The sequence below is a fragment of the Spermophilus citellus genome (genome assembly GCF_964194105.1).
Source record: "Spermophilus citellus genome assembly, chromosome: 6".
NCBI lineage: Eukaryota > Metazoa > Chordata > Mammalia > Rodentia > Sciuridae > Spermophilus > Spermophilus citellus.
This window is the reverse complement of record NC_138187.1, coordinates 82,876,248-82,894,371: the sequence shown is the minus strand read 5'-3', so window position 1 is coordinate 82,894,371 and position 18,124 is coordinate 82,876,248. Positions and strand designations below refer to the sequence as shown.

The 18,124-nt window shown below is 34.4% G+C and overlaps 1 protein-coding gene across 1 annotated transcript in view; it reads left to right on the top strand.

Annotated features, from left to right (window-relative positions):
- LOC308651485 (protein adenylyltransferase SelO-like) overlaps positions 1-18,124 on the top strand; it is a 40,263-nt gene that overhangs the window by 10,220 nt on the left and 11,919 nt on the right. The window contains exons 7-15 of the mRNA XM_081298581.1: positions 52-119; positions 3,240-3,327; positions 5,184-5,253; positions 5,981-6,053; positions 7,512-7,595; positions 8,362-8,491; positions 12,689-12,733; positions 12,839-12,920; positions 13,009-13,101. Coding sequence (XP_081154707.1) covers positions 52-119; positions 3,240-3,327; positions 5,184-5,253; positions 5,981-6,053; positions 7,512-7,595; positions 8,362-8,491; positions 12,689-12,733; positions 12,839-12,920; positions 13,009-13,101 — 733 coding nt within the window. The remainder of the gene's footprint in view (positions 1-51; positions 120-3,239; positions 3,328-5,183; positions 5,254-5,980; positions 6,054-7,511; positions 7,596-8,361; positions 8,492-12,688; positions 12,734-12,838; positions 12,921-13,008; positions 13,102-18,124) is intronic.

The window sequence follows — 18,124 nt, the reverse complement described above, 5'->3', positions numbered from 1 at the left end:
CTTAAGGTATTTCTTGATTGCAGATGAATGTTTGGATTCTGTTTGTTTCAGCCTGGTTGTAAGTGATGATGAAGTATGGCGAGATCAGTTCTACAATGGAAATATTACGAAAGAACGAGGTAATTGTTTTTAGAATACTTACAGAAAACTGAACTAAGTTCTTTAAGATCAACAGTTATTGGACATCTTTGTGGTCACCTTAAAAACAACCCATGGTTCTTCAAGATATAATTTCAGCATTGCAGTATCAGAATAGAGTAGCCTTTCCTGTATCCTTATATCACCAACCCATTCATTTCTGAGGCAAACATCTGGTAAGTGAACAAAAAATGTTTAGGAATAGCTGGGGAAAATGTTACAAAGCCAATACAGGAAGGTTCCTACATTTCATTCCCAGGAGAGCCCCACAGATCTTTCCATGGAGCCTGATTTCTCTGATTTTATGTTCTCTATCAATAAGCTAAATTTTCTTTTTCTTTTGCATTTAGTAGTGTAGAAATAAAAACTAGAAAGGGGAGTGAGAAAGTATGCTGTAGAGGTAGACTGCATATTTGGAGAGGCCAAAGAGACTGAGAGAGATTTGACTGAATCTTTGGGGAAGAGAGGAGACCTAAAAATTAACAATTAACATTTAAGAGCTTAAAAGTGAAGCTATCAAGAACTACTGACAGTCCGTTGTGCTTTAGTGGGTCTTATGGATATCACTGTGTTTGTCATGGACTGCATTCTTTCTGATGTTCATAGTGATTCACTAGGAGTACATTTTATGTACTTTGTACTTAGTGCATGATGCATATTTTGGTCTGTGGTGCTATAACAAAACATTTTAGATTGGGTAATTCATAAACAATAGAAATTTTATTACACACAGTTCTGGAGGCTGGGAAGTTCAAGATGAATTTTCTAGCAGACTCTGTGACTGATGAGGGTTCTCTGCTTCATGGCACTTTCTTACTATGTCTTCAAATGATAGAAAGGGAAGGCAGATCTCTGGAGGCTCTTTTATAGAGGCATGAATCCCATTCATGAGGACTGAGCCCCCATGACTTAATAGCCTTCCAAAACCCCCACCTCCTTGGTGATTAGATTTCACATCTGAATTTTAGTAGGATACAAACTTTCAGACTATTGCAATACATTTTTAAAATTTTTTTTAGTTGTGGATGGACACAATACTTTTATTTATTTATTTATTTATTTTATTTTTTTAAAGAGAGAGAGAGAAAAGAGAGAGAGAGAGAGAGAGAGAGAGAGAATTTTTTTTTAATATTTATTTTTTAGTTCTCGGCGGACACAACATCTTTGTTGGTATGTGGTGCTGAGGATCGAACCCGGGCCGCACGCATGCCAGGCGAGCGCGCTACCGCTTGAGCCACATCCCCAGCCCTACTTTTATTTTTTAAAAATTTACTTTTTAGTTATAGGTAGACATAATATCTTTATTTTATTTTTATGTGGTGCTGAGGATTAAACCCAGTGCCTCACATATGTTAGGTAAGCGTCCTACCACTGAGCTACAACCCCAGCCCCTGCAATACATTTTTATAAGATCTTCCTAAAAAAACAGTCCCATAAAAGTATTCATGCATAAAGGAATTAAGGATTATTTATCTTGCAGCATCTTTCTCTCTCTTTTTATGTCATTGGAACAAAATGATACTATTGTACATACTATTGTACATGTCTCTAAATAAAATACAAAATAGGGCTGGGGATGTGGCTCAGTAATTGAGTGTCCTTAAGTTCAATCCCCAGTACCCACACCCCCCCAAATACAGATACTTTGATGGTACTTTTATCCTAATATTTGCCCAGGAAACACTGTTACATAGCAAGATTAGTATACTGGACAAGAAAAAGGATATATGAAAACTGGAACTGGCTCTACAGAAACTAGCTTTGTGACTTAGGCAAGTTACTTAAACATTCTGCCCCTTAATTTCTTCACCTAAAATTAAGAGGTTAGATTTAATGATACTTCTAGTGCTAAATTCAGTGATTCAATGACTATCATTAAGGAGACAGAGTAATTTTTTGAGTTTTTCCTAGAGGTTTTTACATAGTTTTTGTTAAAAAAGCACATGAAAATAAATATCCAGATTAGTATAGTGAATAAGTGTTGACCCTCGATAAAGCATTCAACCCAGAAAAACTACGCTTTCTGTGTTTACCACTGGACTAAACTCTAGTGGGTACAAAATTAATAAGTGTGCCATAGTCCCTGGTCTTAAGAAACTCAGAATCTTTGTAGAGAAAAGGCTTAAACTCATGGAACAAATTATAATAAAAAAGAGAGAGGTCAATAAAAGGGGGATCAGTTGATCTTTATAGAGGAAGTGGGAATTGATCCTGAGCATAAGGTTAGGTAGGAGTTTAGTAAGGAGAGAAGAAGGAGTGGGGTATGTGGAAGAGGGGAGACCAGCACAGGCAAAGGCCAAAGACCAAAGAGGTAGCAGTGAGCCTGGTAGTCTACTGAAGGGAGGACAGCACAACAGAACAGGGCTTGCTTCACTCTAGCATAGACTTCACCTTGACAGCTAACCATGTAAACTACAGCATTTCTTATAAGAAAGAAACATGGATTCTGTCTACTAATTTTATTACTAACATCCATAATCAAAACAGAAGAAGGCAATAGAAGGCTAAAAAGACCAAATGCATAGATTTATTTTTTCAGTATATTTTTAAGTTAGAACATACGTAAGATTCTTTGTTAGAGTTAATTCTCAATTAATTACAGGTCTGGGAGGCACTTATAATGACCTAAGCAAAATAAATAATGTGTTAATTCCTTACTTCAGGATGAGATACAGGGAAAGGGCCACAATTGATGAGTCAGTGGAGAATCTGTAGTTTGCTGATAACAACCACTTCTCAGCCTTTAGCTATGCTGTTTCTAAAAGCTTAGTGGATCTAAGCATTCTGAGAAAAACTGGAGACCATTCATGCAGTAGACATTAGTTACTTTTTTGGTAAATTAAGTGGTTTTCTTCTTTCTTTATTAACATTTAATTTTCAGGCAAACATTTTGCTATTATTGACATAGCTTAACATAGTTTTTTTAAATATATATTTTTAAGTTGTAAATGGACACACTACCTTTATTTTATTTATTTATCTTTATGTAGTGCTGAGGATCAAACCTAGGATCTCACACATGCTAGACAATCACTCTACCACTGAACTACAACCCCAGCCCTTAATATAGTTTTCAGCTAAAATAAATGTTTCTTTTTAAGGTGCAGTAGTGCTGCGTGCTGCGAAATCATGGTTTAGAATCGGATCATTAGAAATTTTGGCTCATTATGGTGAACTGGATTTATTGAGGTTAGAAAATTGCTTTTTATTTTATTGAGCAGTAATTAACTATAAAAATGTACATATTTAAGGTATACAGTGTGATGTTTTGACATATGTATACATTGTGAAATGATTACCACAACCAAGCTCATTAATATATTCATCTCCTCACAGTTACTTTGTTTGTATGTGTGTGATGAAAATACTTAAGATCTACTCCAAATTTCAGGTGTACATTATATTATTATTTACCTTGGTCTGTACATGAGGTCCACAGAACTTATTTATGTTATTACAAAAACTCTGTACCCTTTGACTAGCATCTCCCCATTTCCCCCAGTCCCTGCCCCTGGTAACTGCCATTCTGTTCTCTACTTCTATTAAGTCCACTTCTTTAGATTCTACATGAAAATGTGATGATTTGTTTTTCTGTGCCTGCCTTGTTTCACTTAATGTCTTCCAAGTTTATCCATGTTGTTGCTAAAGCTAAGAAAATTACATTTTAAAAAATGGTACAAAAATATTGGGGAAATGCTAATTTATGTGCTGAGAAATTAAATATTTTCTTATGAGTAAAGCCAAGAACTTCAATTAACAATATGTGTGTGTGTGTGTGTGTTGCTGCATATCAAACTCAGAGCCCCATGTCTGCTAGGCAAACACTACCACTGAGCTACACTCTCAGCCCTTAGTTAATAACTATTTTTAACACTTGCTATGTGCCAAATACCTTGTGAGGTTTCTAGGAAGTTAAAAAACATAAAAAAAGAAGAAGGATAACAACCAGTAGTCCCTTTTCTCAAGGTATTTTTTATGTAATATGCAACGGGGTTATAGTTGAGGGTCTTCATGCCACCTAGAGCCATGGGGCAAGTAACTGAAATTCCCCAATTCTGCAGCCTCCATAAATCCATAGTTCTCCTCCAATGCTAGGATTCCTGGGTGCACCTCTCTCACATCTGTTCCTTCACACAATGAAGTTCAACCCTCCAACAGCACAGACAAGCAACAGTCCAGATTTACACAGAGTCTTTAGGACAGGGTGCATCTTTCTGAAGATTTCTGTTGGGGAGCCAGAGGAGAAGTTGTTTCAGCTTCCATCATTCTCTTTTATCTTGATGCCTACTGTGTCTGTGTACACAAAACTCCATCTTATTAAAGCAAACTTAGCTAGATGTTACTTCAGACAAAAATATTTCCTCCTTTAAGAGGAATTCTGTTTCCATGTTAATACAAATACGTTTTAAAAAATCATTATAAATGCAGAAGAAAAATTATGCTAGACCCTTTGTATCATTTGGAATGTAGATCCAATATTGTAGTTATTGGTGTAGGAAATCCAGGAAAAAAAAAAAAGAAGGAAATGAGTCATCAGCATTTATTATGATTGTTTTGAGTCTCTCTCTCTCTCTCTTTTTTTTTTTTAACAAATGTGTACTGAGTTTATGGTCATCCTGCTGTTGAATAGAGTTGTCTATTTTCACTGGGCATTGTTTCTAACCATCTGTTTACTTTTGGGGGTCACTACTGCTTGGATTCTCCATGCTTGTCAGCTTTTCATCGCTGTGACCAAAATACCTGTCATGAAAAATTTAGAGGAGGAGAAGTTTATTTCGGCTCATGGTTTCAAAGGTTTAGTCCATGGTTGACCAAGTGCATTGCTCTGGGCCCAAGGTGAGGCAGAACATCATGGTGGAAGGAGGAGGTGCAGGAGTGCTAAATATTGAAGAAATATTTTTCTTTTGCCAGTTTTGAGTAAAAGCTTAAAGTTTTTAAAATTTAAGGTTGATATAATGAATTCATAAATGCTGAGAGTGGATTTAGGTGCTTGGATATGCAGTACTGTATTATAAGGAAGATTGACACTATATCTTTCTCCCCAGGACACTATTAGATTTCATTATACAGGAACATTTTCCCTCAATAGATGTCAAAGAACCTAATAGATATGTGGTAAGTTTGACTCCTTTTTTCCCTCATTAGCCCACCAATGTTAGATATTATAACTTACAAAAGTAAAGCTGGGAAAGGAAGTATAGATCACTTTGAACATTTTGTGAGAGGAAAAGAAGATGAACCACATTATAGACAAGACAGTTGTTTTGTTTGAAAGCTGCCTAGAAAAGAGCAGGTGTGTCTACATCCTGACTATGTATGTTATTTTGTTTTTGAGTGGCATTTATAATTTGATCACATATTTTCTTCCCTCACACATTAGGTGTATAGATATTTCTATAGTAATAGTTAAAAAGCAAACCCAATACATAATAAGAAAACATGATTTCCTATTCTTTTGGAAGGTTTTTGATCTTCATAGCCCTTTTCATTCTTTCAACAGTTACAGAATAGGGAATTCTGTTATTTTTCTTGGTGACATTGCAAGATTTAGTAACTCCCAATACTTTAATTGAACTTTCTTATAAATTCTACTTAACTTTTCTTCTTGCTCATGGAGAATGTTAAACATAATATCTGAGGCTCTTAAATATATTATTTCTGGATGAATAATTTTACTTTCTTCTGTTTTAATTATATATATGTATTTCTGTTCTTCAATTACCTTCTGATCCATGTTTGAATTTTTCCCATGTTCTCCTTGAAGATGTACATTATCTTAAGTATCATAAAAGATTATGCCATATGCTATAGAAACCTGAAAAACTCCTGAATTTTATTTTAGGATTTTTTTTCTACTGTGGTATTTGAGACAGCACAACTTATTGCCTTATGGATGTCTGTTGGCTTTGCTCATGGTAAGTTATCTATTGCATTCTTCTGATGGGAAAGTAGAATTAATTTTTTAAGTAAAAATTGTATTTTTATATAGTTAAAAATATTCCTGTGTTCCAGCAGCTCAGGAGACCGAGACAGGATAACTGCAAGTTCAAGGCCAGCCTTAGCAACCTAGAAAGGCCCTAAGCAACTTACTGAGACCCTGTCTCAAAATTAAAATTAAAAAAAGGCTGGGAATATGGCTCAGTGCCTAGAACCCACTCCTCCCCACTACTCTGGTTCAATCCTTGGTAACAAAAAACAAACAAACAAATAAATAAATAAAAATAAAAATAAAGAAGAAGAAAAAATTCTTGTGGATGAGCTTAACGTTTACTTGCTTTTAGCAAGCAACAGAGAAAGATTTTTTTCATGTTTAAAATGATTTTGAATGGAACAGTAATCACAAACTAGGACAAAGTTACTTGTAAAGCTTTCCAACCTCAAGGTTATAATGTGTAGCAGTATGGATTATGCCTAGAGTTCTTTAAGGCTTTTCTAAAAATTTAAATTATGACATATATCAATATGTATGTATTATGTTTAAAGCTCTTTAAGGCTATTTTAAAATTTTAAATTATAAATACTTTTGATAAAGTACAGAGAAGTAACTGTGAGTTTTATTCTTCAAGGTAATCACTGTTAAACATTCCAAATCAGTTATTCCAGACCTTTTTTCTATGCTATATAGATGTCTCCAGCAAAAACAAACAAACAAACAACACCCCAAAAAACCACAACAAAAAAAGGGCAAGGCTCCCCATGCTGCCAATCTTCTGCAGCTCATGTCTATCATAGGGGACATGTCTTAGTTTCTTTTTTCTTTTTGTAACCTTTGAAAACTAATTTATCATATTCCTTTATTAGTCTCATTTCAAATAATATGTGCTTTTAAACAAATGCTAGAATTGAGGATAAATAAAAGATGAAGTTCCATTTCTGGAGTTTTGTTCCTATAATATTTGAAGGCTTTTGGGGGGACTATAAAATAATAGGCTAAATTTAATTTTAAAATATAGTTTTTTTGTGTGTATGCATGTTGTTGTTTGTTTGTTTTGAGGTGCTGGAGATTGAACTCAGGGACATTTGACCATCAAACCATATTCCTACATTCTCAGCCTCCCTTTTAAATTATTATTATTATTTTTTTAATTTTAAGAGAGGGTCTCTCTAAGTTGCTGAACCTGACCTTGAACTTGTGATTCTCCTGCCCCAGCCTCTTGAGTAGCTGGGATTACAAGCATATAATACCCAGCGGGTCTAAACATATTAAGTTATTTAATGTTACCACTTAAATTCAGTTGTAACCTAATTTTGTTTCATCTCTGGAAAACATGGCATTCCTGTGACCTTTTATATTCTGGATAATTTGATAGAGTTAAAATAAAAAGGTTATTATTTTAATATTGTTTTTTCAGAATTTTCTGTTGTTGTTTTAGGTGTTTGTAATACTGATAACTTCAGTTTGTTATCCATTACAATTGACTATGGTCCATTTGGTTTTATGGAGGCCTATAATCCAGGTATGTATGATTTACATATGTGTATGTATTTAATTTTTTAAAACCATAGGTTTACTTTAAATGGTTATAAATAATACAATGATGCAGTAGTAGAAAGAATTGGGTTCATTCATAAAATGTTTAGTTTTATGCCTAGTAGATCTTTTGGGTACCATTAATGATACAGTGAATCCTTTGGTGGTTTCTGCTTCTCTGAATTATATATTAGCGGAGATGATATAAAGTGTTTCAGGGAATATGTTGTCAGGTAGACCTGGGCTTAAGCTTTGGTGTCTGGACCTTAGTGTCTCTGAGCATTTGGAAACTTCTCACTTCACTAATATATAAAATGCAGGTAACAGTAATCCACTAACAACTGGATGGTTCAGAGAGGGCTTTGTGGAGGATATGCACCTTGAGTTAGAGTTTGAAATATACTCGTGGGCTGGGGATGTTGCTCAGTGGTAGAGCACTTGCTGTCTTGAATAAGGCTCTGGGTTCTATCCCCAGTACCTTCTCTTTTCCCCATCAAAAAAGGAAATAGATATGTGATAAACTATACATTCTTATAGGTTAGAAATGTATTCCTCTATTAGGCAAATAGTCATATTTTTAAAACTTTTAGTGTAAATAGGTAATAAATACTTTTGAATTAAATATCTAATGTCAGAAAAATTTTTATCTAATAAATATAAATTTATTAAGTTTAAATGTAACCTTTAAACAGAAATAAGCTATTTATTTATAATTATCCCCATTGTTAAACTGTGATATCTGTTTTAAACAGATTTTGTACCAAACACATCAGATGATGAAAGAAGGTATAAAATAGGAAATCAAGCCAGTATTGGAATGTTTAATTTAGACAAGTTGTTGCAAGCTCTAAACCCATTATTGGATCTTGGGCAAAAGCAGATGTGAGTAAATCCTAAATCTATTAATTAAAACTATGTGAAAATATATTGTATAATGATAACTTTTTGAAAAACAAGAAATTAACATTTTAAATAATATTTTATTATTTAATAATAAAGGTGTATACATACCCTTTGTATAATATTTATGATAAAAATTTATGTATTTATTTTTGTGGTACTGGGGATTGAACACAGGGCCTCTCTACCACTGAGCTACATCCATGGCTTTATGTTTTCATCTGGAGATAGGCTCTTGCTAAGTTGCTCAGGCTGGCCTCAAAATTGTGATTCTTCTGCTTTAGCTTCCTGAATATCTGAATTACAGCTGTGTATGCGCTGTGTTGCTTGGATCAAGTTATGTAATTTTCTCTAGGACAATTTGGACTTTTTTCCATAATTATTAGGATAAAGTTTTTATTGTTTATTCCTTTGAGATGTTATGAAACCTTAGTTTATTTTCTGTTTGATCCAAGGGTGATTTATCACTATGTTTCTTAATTTCTAATTAGTGGGAATTATTTTGTCAATATTTTTATTTGTGCTTTTTTTTTTTAAAAAAAAAAAAATAGTACTGGGAATTAAACCCAGGGCCTTAAGCATATTAGACAAGTACTCAAGCCCTGAGTTACAATTTCATCTCTTGTTCATATTTTTATGACCAAAGAATGTGTTTGGTAAAATCTCTATTATTTGTGGGCCAACATAAAATATTTTGGGACATGTTTAACAAACACACGTAAAAATGTATATTCCATAGTTAAAGGTTTTAATATATCAAAATGAGGGTGTTAATTGTGTTATTCAAGTCCTTTATGACCCTATTTTATGTATTAGAAAAGTTTGATTCTTAAGAGATGCATATTAAGAGCTTCTTCTTTAGGCTGGGAATGTGATTCAGTGGTAGAATGTTTGCCTAGCATGTGTGAGGCTTTGCATTTGGTACCTAGCACTGCAGCAAAATACAAAACACAACAAAAACAACAAAAATTCAGAACAACTACTTTAATTGCAATTTTTTTTCTTTTTTTAGTACCAGGGATTGAACCCAGAGGTACTTAATCAGTGAGCCACATCCCCAGCCTTTTTTATTGTTTATTTTGAGACAGGGTCTGGCTAAGTTGCTTAGGCCCTTACTGTGTTGCTGAGGCTGGCTTTGAACTTGTGATCCTCCTGCCTCAGCCTCCCCAGCCATTGGGATTACAAGCATGCACTACCATGCCTGGCTAATTGTATTTTTTTTAAATCAAGTTTTAAAACATTGTTTGAAATTTGCATATTTATTATTTATTATTGGTACATACAGGTTTTTACTTACCTTTTTTTTCCCAAAAAATATCTTCTACCTTTCATTGTGCTTTATCATTATTTTACTGTCACAACCTCCAACCCCTCTTTTCTTATTATTATTTTTTTATTTGAAATATTCATTCCCCTGTTGGTTTGGAAACTCTACTGAAGGAAAAAAAAACAATTTTTTTCTTTACTGCTAATTACTTTCTTTTTCTGCCCCTTTCTCTATTATTATATGAAAACAAGTTTCCAAATATTTTCCAGCATATTTTCTGATTCTAAAAGTCTTAAAATACTAAGATTATATATGCCCATTGCTTTCCTTTCCATCCCAATAGGATGAGACTTATTTTTAGAATGTTTTCATGTTTTACCTCCAGTTACCTGACTTCTAGAGTTTAATATTTTGAATTTTAGATTATTAGGTTCCTTTAAAGTATTCCTTATCTGTCCCCCACCCCAGTACTGGGAACTGAACCCCAGGATACTTAAACACTTAGCCACATCCCCAGCCCATTTTATTGTTTATTTTGAAACAGGGTCTCACTAAGTTACTGAGCTAAGTTACTGAGGCTAGCTTTGAACCCATAATCCTCCTCCTCAGCCTGGGATTACAGACATGAGCCGTTGTACCCAGCAGTACCTCCTCTGTTTTTAGCACTCTCTCATTCTCTCATCCCTCCATTTAGAGTCATTTCACTGCTTAATACCATTTTTTTTATGGTTTCATCTTGAAATCTCTGCCTCAATTACTTTCCAAGTATTTCACTCATACAGGAAATATAGGCAATACATTCACTAAATTACATAACCTTTAGTATTTTAATTTTACTCTGGTAAATGATTGCCATCAGTATATTAGCTAGTATGGGTTCAGTTATATGTAGCAGTGTTTTATCATTCATATTTATCTGCAGACCTAAGCCATGTTCTCCAGACTAGCTTTTTGGGTAATAAGGCTGAAATTTTAATCTCCATCTATCAATTGTGTGGTTTCTCATTCTGAATTTATACTAAAAAAGGAACATGTTTGTCTGTTTAAAACAAGAGTAAGGGGCTGGGGATGTGGCTCAAGTGGTAGGGCGCTCGCCTGGCATGCGTGCGGCCCGGGTTCGATCCTCAGCACCACATACCAACAAAGATGTTGTGTCCGCCGAGAACTAAAAAATAAATATTAAAAATTCTCTCTCTCTCTCTCTCCTCTCTCACTCTCTCCTCTCTCACTCTCTCTTTAAAAAAAAAAAACAAGAGTAAATAATGATTAGACAAATTTGCAATGTTTACAATTATTCAAATGGAAATATCATGTATGTATGTGAGTATGCATGAATGGTAATCTGAGAACATTAATAAAGGAGAATGTTTAGATATTTATTGATTTATTCACTGGACATTGAGCACCTTAAGAGCAAGGACAACAATTTAATGATTTCTATGTCTCAAATGTATTTGCTGGAAGTTAAGAAAATTAAGTGCAGTACTGGGGATTGAACCCAGAGCCTGCCCGGGTTAGGAAAGTGCTCTACCACTGAGCTATATTCTCAGCTCTAAAATATGTTTTTCTTCCCACCACCATTATCCCTACAAAATCTAAAATTTACCATTTCCAATACACGATTCCAAACAGAAGTCAAGGCATATAGTGATTTTATTAACCATAGGTAGCAGAAATATTACTATAAAGAAGATAAAAGTTTTACAGGTCTTCTATGGTTTCCTTAATTTAATAAAAATATTGGTCATACAGTCATATAGTTAAAAATTGAAGTAGTGTAAAATGATGGTCATTAAGCACTCGCTGCCACCCTGTGTCCCATCAATTTTATATCTGATTTGCCCTGCAGAGTTCATTGATTCAACTAATATTTATTGAGTCTTAGGCATTCAAAGTGTTCCTGACACTAAATGCTAAGGCAGATAGCAATGAATAAAACAGCAGGAAAAAAAAGCCCACTAGAGCTTACTTTTGGAGGGATAGACAGTCAATAAATAAAATAACTTAATTATATAATATATTAGGAGAGGAGCACTATGGAGGAAAATGAAGTGGGGGGTGGTGAGTACAGGGAAGGAGGCATTTAGAATTTTAAAAGGATAGTCAGCACTTGAGCAAAGACTTGAAGGAGTTGTAGGAACAAACCATGAAAATATCTGGGGTAGGACACTAAGGGCAAGGGGACAGCCTGTGCAAAGGTCCTGAGGTGGAAGTATATGTGTGTGCTTAAGGAACAGCAAGATGCCAGTGTGGCTGCACAAAATAAGCAGGGGGAGGTTACAGGAGATGAGGTCAGAAAGGTAAAGGGAGTGGGACTTCAGAATGCATTAAGCTTTTGGATAATGTAAGATACACTTTGGAATGTTAAGAGCCAATTTATTTAAAGATGAGCTTAAGGTGAAGAACCTTTAAGTTTATATTTCCATAAAACATTTTACTATTATTTTAGACTTTCAGAAAAATAAAATGTTATCAAATTGGGTGAGGTATTTGTAATTAATTTGGTTCTAAGATGATTTTTTAAATTCACCAAGAAAGTCTGTTACTCTGTTGGTATTATAGATACATATCCACATTTATCCTTAAGCAAATTGTTTATGACATAATTTGACCTATACTATATCCAGATCTTTGAGACAATATATTTATAGTGATAATTTTCTTTGAGCTATAATATATAATTAAACTGCTAAGCTATAATTAGTAGCATGTAATCTCCATGTTACTGAATATATGTGAAGATTCTCTTTACTCTTTTAAAATTTTTTTAAATTAATTAATTTATTCTAATGTGGTCTATATGACAGCAGAATGCATTTTGATTCATTGCACTCTTTATTCTTATAAAAAATAATTTGAGAATGTTAATTTTAAATCAAAGTTTAACTCTTTCCTTTTTACTCCTCACCCAGTGCTGCTCAGATTCTCCATCAGTACCCTGCTCATTATTATGCAAGGTTTGTGAGTCTTGAATACAGATATTAAAACATCTTGGTTAGTTTGACAGTTGTTAAAATAGCGAGGATTTTAATAACAAATTGAATTGACGTTTCTCTTTGTAGGTTTAGAAAATTGTTCAAAGCCAAACTGGGATTACTTGGAGAAAAGGAGGGTGATGATGAGTTAATCGCATTTCTCTTACATGTGAGTTTATCACCTTTGTTAACATTTGCATTACTCTGCAGAATATTTTTGAAGTATTGAGATTGCTAAATGTATTAACTTTCATCAGCTCATGGAAAAGACAGAAGCTGACTTTACAATGACATTTCTGCAGCTCAGTGAGATTACCGAGAGCCAGTTACAGGAACTCAACATTCCTCAGGTATTAACTTGTGACAGTGGCTTTTTTCTTAATTCAGTTTTCTTTACCAGGTTTATTGACATACAATTTATATATCACAGAGTCCCACTCATAAACTGTATAATTCAGTTCTTTTTAAAAATTAACAGATTTGCGTAATTGTAACAATTTAATTGTAACAATTGTAACTCCTTCTCCCATCACTGTGTCTTGAATTAAATGCAGTTACAAAACAGTTTTAGAATGGTTTTATCATTCTACAAAGATCCCTTGTGTTCTTCTGCAGTCAATCTTGTTTCTACTTCCAAGCAATTGCTAACCTGTTTTCTGTCTCTAAAGGTATCTGCTTTCTAGATATTTCATACACCTGGAACCACACAATATGGGATCTTTTGTGTCCAGCTTCTTCACTTAGTGTAGTTTCAAGGTTCATCCATGTTGTAATGTACATCAGTAGTTCTTTTCTCTTTACTGACTGTATGGCTTTATCCATATGTGGGTATACCACATTTTTCATATCCATTTACTAGTTGATAGACATTTTTATTGTTTCCATTTTTTGGCCATTATGAATAAATGCTACTATAAATAATGATATACAAGTTTTTGTAGATATATGTTTTTATTTATCTTGGGTAGACTTTAGGAGTAGAATTGTTGGATTGTTTAATAGATTTAAATTTAACTTTTTAATAAACTGCTAAACTATTTCCAAAGTGGCTGCACTTAATTCAGTGTTAAGAATGTATTGCCTTTTCATTTCAGTGCTAGTACATTGGATTTATGGAATGGTATGGGTATTATCAGAAGATTCCTATTTGTTGTGGAATTTTAGAACCATAGATCTATTTATAAGTCTCAAGTCTTTTAGATTGTAACCATTTTTTAGATTATTTTTGAGATTAAAGCCCAATTTTATTTTTATAATTTAAATTTCTTTACCTATTTATTTGTTGAAGGGCACCTAGATTGGTTCCATTACATTTTATGACATTCTCTGTATAGTTAATGTTATCTTTTTATAACTTTGTGTTGAAATCAGCCTACTCATGCATTTATTCAGCAAATACTGAGTACCCACTATTGTTGAGAGCTTTAGGGTTAGGCATCATAATAAATACTTTATAAAATAATGAAAAATTATTAATAATAGTAGCTATCATTTACTGAGTGCTTATTAGGGAGGTGAGATACATTGTTACCAATAAGGAGATAAGACTGCCCCTCCAACGCCAGCAACCTTGGGTGGGGCAGCATCTTCCATTCTTTCCTACTGGCTTCCATAGTCATTTTTGATCTAGGTAGCATGGAGTCAGTAAAGCCCATCAGAACTTTTCCTGCTTTCAGTTTTTCTTCATGAAACCACTCTTAACTCTTATGGACTTTTAGAATAATTCAGACATTTTCATGTATCTAGAAAATTTTAGTTGTGTTAAAGTTAGTTACTTTACTTCTTTCAGTAAACCTTCATTGACAGCCCAGTATGACTTAGATGTCCTTCCTCGTAGCTCCCTGAACAGCTTGCTGCCTGTTTTGATCTTGGCACTTTTCACACTGGTCTTGTAATGATGCATTTCCACTGGACACTTCTTTGGTTATGAAGAGACCAAAATTTAATCAGCTCTGTCTTTCAAATGTAGGAAAGACTTTAGCAAATAATGTGCACTCACTAAATGTTTTTTGCCTATTGGCAAGGATTGGTGAAAGAAAACAACTTGTGAATACTGTAAATATGCCTGTCGTTCCTCCAGCTTCTATTCTCTTGGGGGTGGGTACTTACCACTTGGCCTTTCTGCCCTATTTATTGGTATTTGTCTATATGGCAATAGTACATTTAAGAAATCTGGTGGATTTTAAAGTGATTTTTCATAAAGACACTTTCAGAATCTAGAAGTTGCTAGATATTGTGGTTTATTAAACCTAGGGAACAGAAACTACTAATTTTGTATCAGAAGTGAAAACAAAATCCTAAAGTCCTTGTCATTTGAGGGAGTAGCTCAATATAGTAATAATGGTAAAATTTTCATTAGTCTTTAACTTATTTTCTGTTAATAGAAAAACAGCAGGATTGGATCCTCATGCCCGAGGAAGCTCATCTGAAGGCATTTTCATGCTAAGAGCACTTTGTATGACATTTTGGCTGCAGAATTTCATGGTGAAGTGTGCTCTGAGCAGCGAGTAAGCCCTTACTGGGTCTGCTAGCTCATTTGTACCAGCAGCTCCTTCTCCCATCACTGTGTCTTGAATTAAATGCAGATGTGGAGTCCAGGGAGGAAGTCAAGGGCAGACAACTTTTCTTTGGGGCCCTATGTCCAGTCATAGTCACCAAAAGAAAGGCAGCATGTCAGAGGATGTAGTATTAGGGTCCTGTGGAATTTGAGTCTAGATGTCTTCACCTAGTAGCTGAATACACTTGAGCATGTCCAGGTCCCAGTGCCTCATCAGTAACACAGGCCATCAGTCTCAATCCCCAACCCTTCCCCTCCTCCTCCTTGATGTTTAAATAGGTAGTGTAGTCACCTAATTAAAAACTCTTGTCTCCACCCACACATTCCCCTCACGCTACTCCTGGGAGAAACCATTTTTATTAATTTCTTATATGTCCTTCTAGCATTTCTTGGTGCAAATGAAAGTATATTGTATTTTTTCATATAAAAAAAGAGCCTATTTATATAATATAGGTTTTAATAATATAATATATCCTGAAGACCTTTCTATATCAATAAATAGAATAATTTTTATTCTTCTTGTAGTGCAAAAACAATCTGTTGAAGTACCATATTTTATCTAACCAGTTCTCTACAGTGGGATTTCGGTTGGTTCCAAACTTCTGCTATTACAGTGAATATAGGGTATTTCATTTGGTACAGATGTAGGGAATTTCCAGGAATCAGTTCTAGGATTAGGACATATGCATTTGTAATTTTGCTAGATCTTATCAAATTGTTATAGGCTTTAATATTTTGTATTTTCATCAGAAATATGCCATTATCCCTCTGTAACTGTGGAGAACTAGTTTCAGGACCCCAATGGATACCACAATCTGTGGATACTCAAGTTTGTCCTATAAAATGATGGAGCATTTTTTTTTTAGTTGCTGATGGACCTTTATTTTATTTATTTATTTTTATGTGGAGCTGAGAATCGAACCTAGTGCCTCATACATGCTAGGCAAGCGCTCTGCCACTGAGCCACAACCCCAGTCCTCTCACACATAATTTTAAGTCATCTCTAGGTTGCTTTCAGTACCTAATATAATGTTAATACTTGCAAATAGTTATGATACTGTATTGTTTAGGGAATAAAGACAAGAACAGAAAGTTGGCACATGTTGAGTACAGACCTGTTTTTTTCCTGAATATTTTGATCTGCAGTTGATTGATTCCGTGGATATGGAATCTGCAGATAAGGAGGGCCAACTGCCTTTGTTTTTTTTTTTTTTTAATTTTTTTGGTACTAGGGATTGAATTCAGGGGCACTCAATCTCTGAGCCACATCGTCAATCCTATTTTTTTGTATTTTATTTGGAGACAGCATCTCACTGAGTTGCTTAGTCCTCAGTTTTGCTGAGGCTGGCTTTGAACTTCTGATCCTCCTGCCTCAGCCTCCTGAGCTACTGAGATTATATGCATGCACCACCACGCCCAGCTCTATTGCTTTTATTTTTTATATCTTTATTTAATTCATTTATTTATTAACTTATTAATGTGGTGCTGAGGATCAAGCCCAGTGCCTCTCACATGTTAGGCAAGCACTCTATTTCTGAGCCACAACCCTAGCCCCAACTGCCTCTATTTTTAAGAGGGAAAAATTTATTAAAGAAAAAGATCAAAATAAATGCTGGAAAAGAAAATATTGTGATTTTCTTCAAGGTGTATTTCCCTGATATTATTTTTAATTAATTAATTTTAATTAAGTATATATGACAGCAGAATGTATTTTGATTCATTGTACACAATTGCAGCACAACTTTTCATTTCCTGGTCGTGCATGATGTAGTGTTGCACCATATGTGCAGTCATCCATGTACCTAGGGTAATGATGTCCTCTCGTTCCACCATCTTTCCTGCCCCCATTCCCCCTCCCCATCTCTTCCTCCCCTTTGCCCCATCAAAGTTCCTCCATTTTTCTCATGCCCCCCCACTACCATTATGGATCAGCATCCACTTATCAGGGAGAACATTTGGCTTTTGGTTTTTTGGGATTGGCTTACTTCTCTTTGCATGATATTCTCCAACTCCATTCATTTACCTGCAAATGCCATAATGTTATTCTCTTTCAGTGCTGAGTAATATTCCATTGTGTACATATACCACAGTTTCTTTTTCCATTCACTTATTGAAGGGCATCTAGGTTGCTTTCACAATTTAACTGTTGTTAATTGAGCTGCTATGAACATTGATGTGGCTGCATTACTATAGTATGCTGATTTTAAGTTCTTTGCGTATAGACCAAGGAGTGGGATAGCTGAGTCAAATGGTGGTTCCATACCAAGTTTAAGTTGCCAAGGCTGACTTGAACTTGCAATCCTTCTGCCTCAGCCTCCTGAGCTGTTAGGATTATAGGGTTGTTCCATGATGCCCAACTATATACTTATTTTCTTAAAGTTAGAAACGGTGTCCTACTAATTTTTATATCCTGCATTAACTGTAGTTCCCAGCACATAGCCATCATTTCATAAATATTTTTTAAGTGAATTAATGGATAACTAAATAAAATGCGGTTGCAGATTAAGATTTTTATACAATAAAAGACTTCCCTATGTAAAAAAAGACTTGTTTAATGTAAGTATTCAGTATGTAATCTCTTATCTCTATTTATAAGAACTTCGTCCATTTTTTTATTGGTTGTTCAAAACATTACAAAGCTCTTGACATATCATATTTCATACATTTGATTCAAGTGGGTTATGAATTCCCATTTTTACCCCGTATACAGATTGCAGAATCACATCAGTTACACATCCACGTTTTTACATTTTGCCATACTAGTGACTGTTGTATTCTGCTATCTTTCCTATCCTCTACTATCCCCCGTCCCCTCC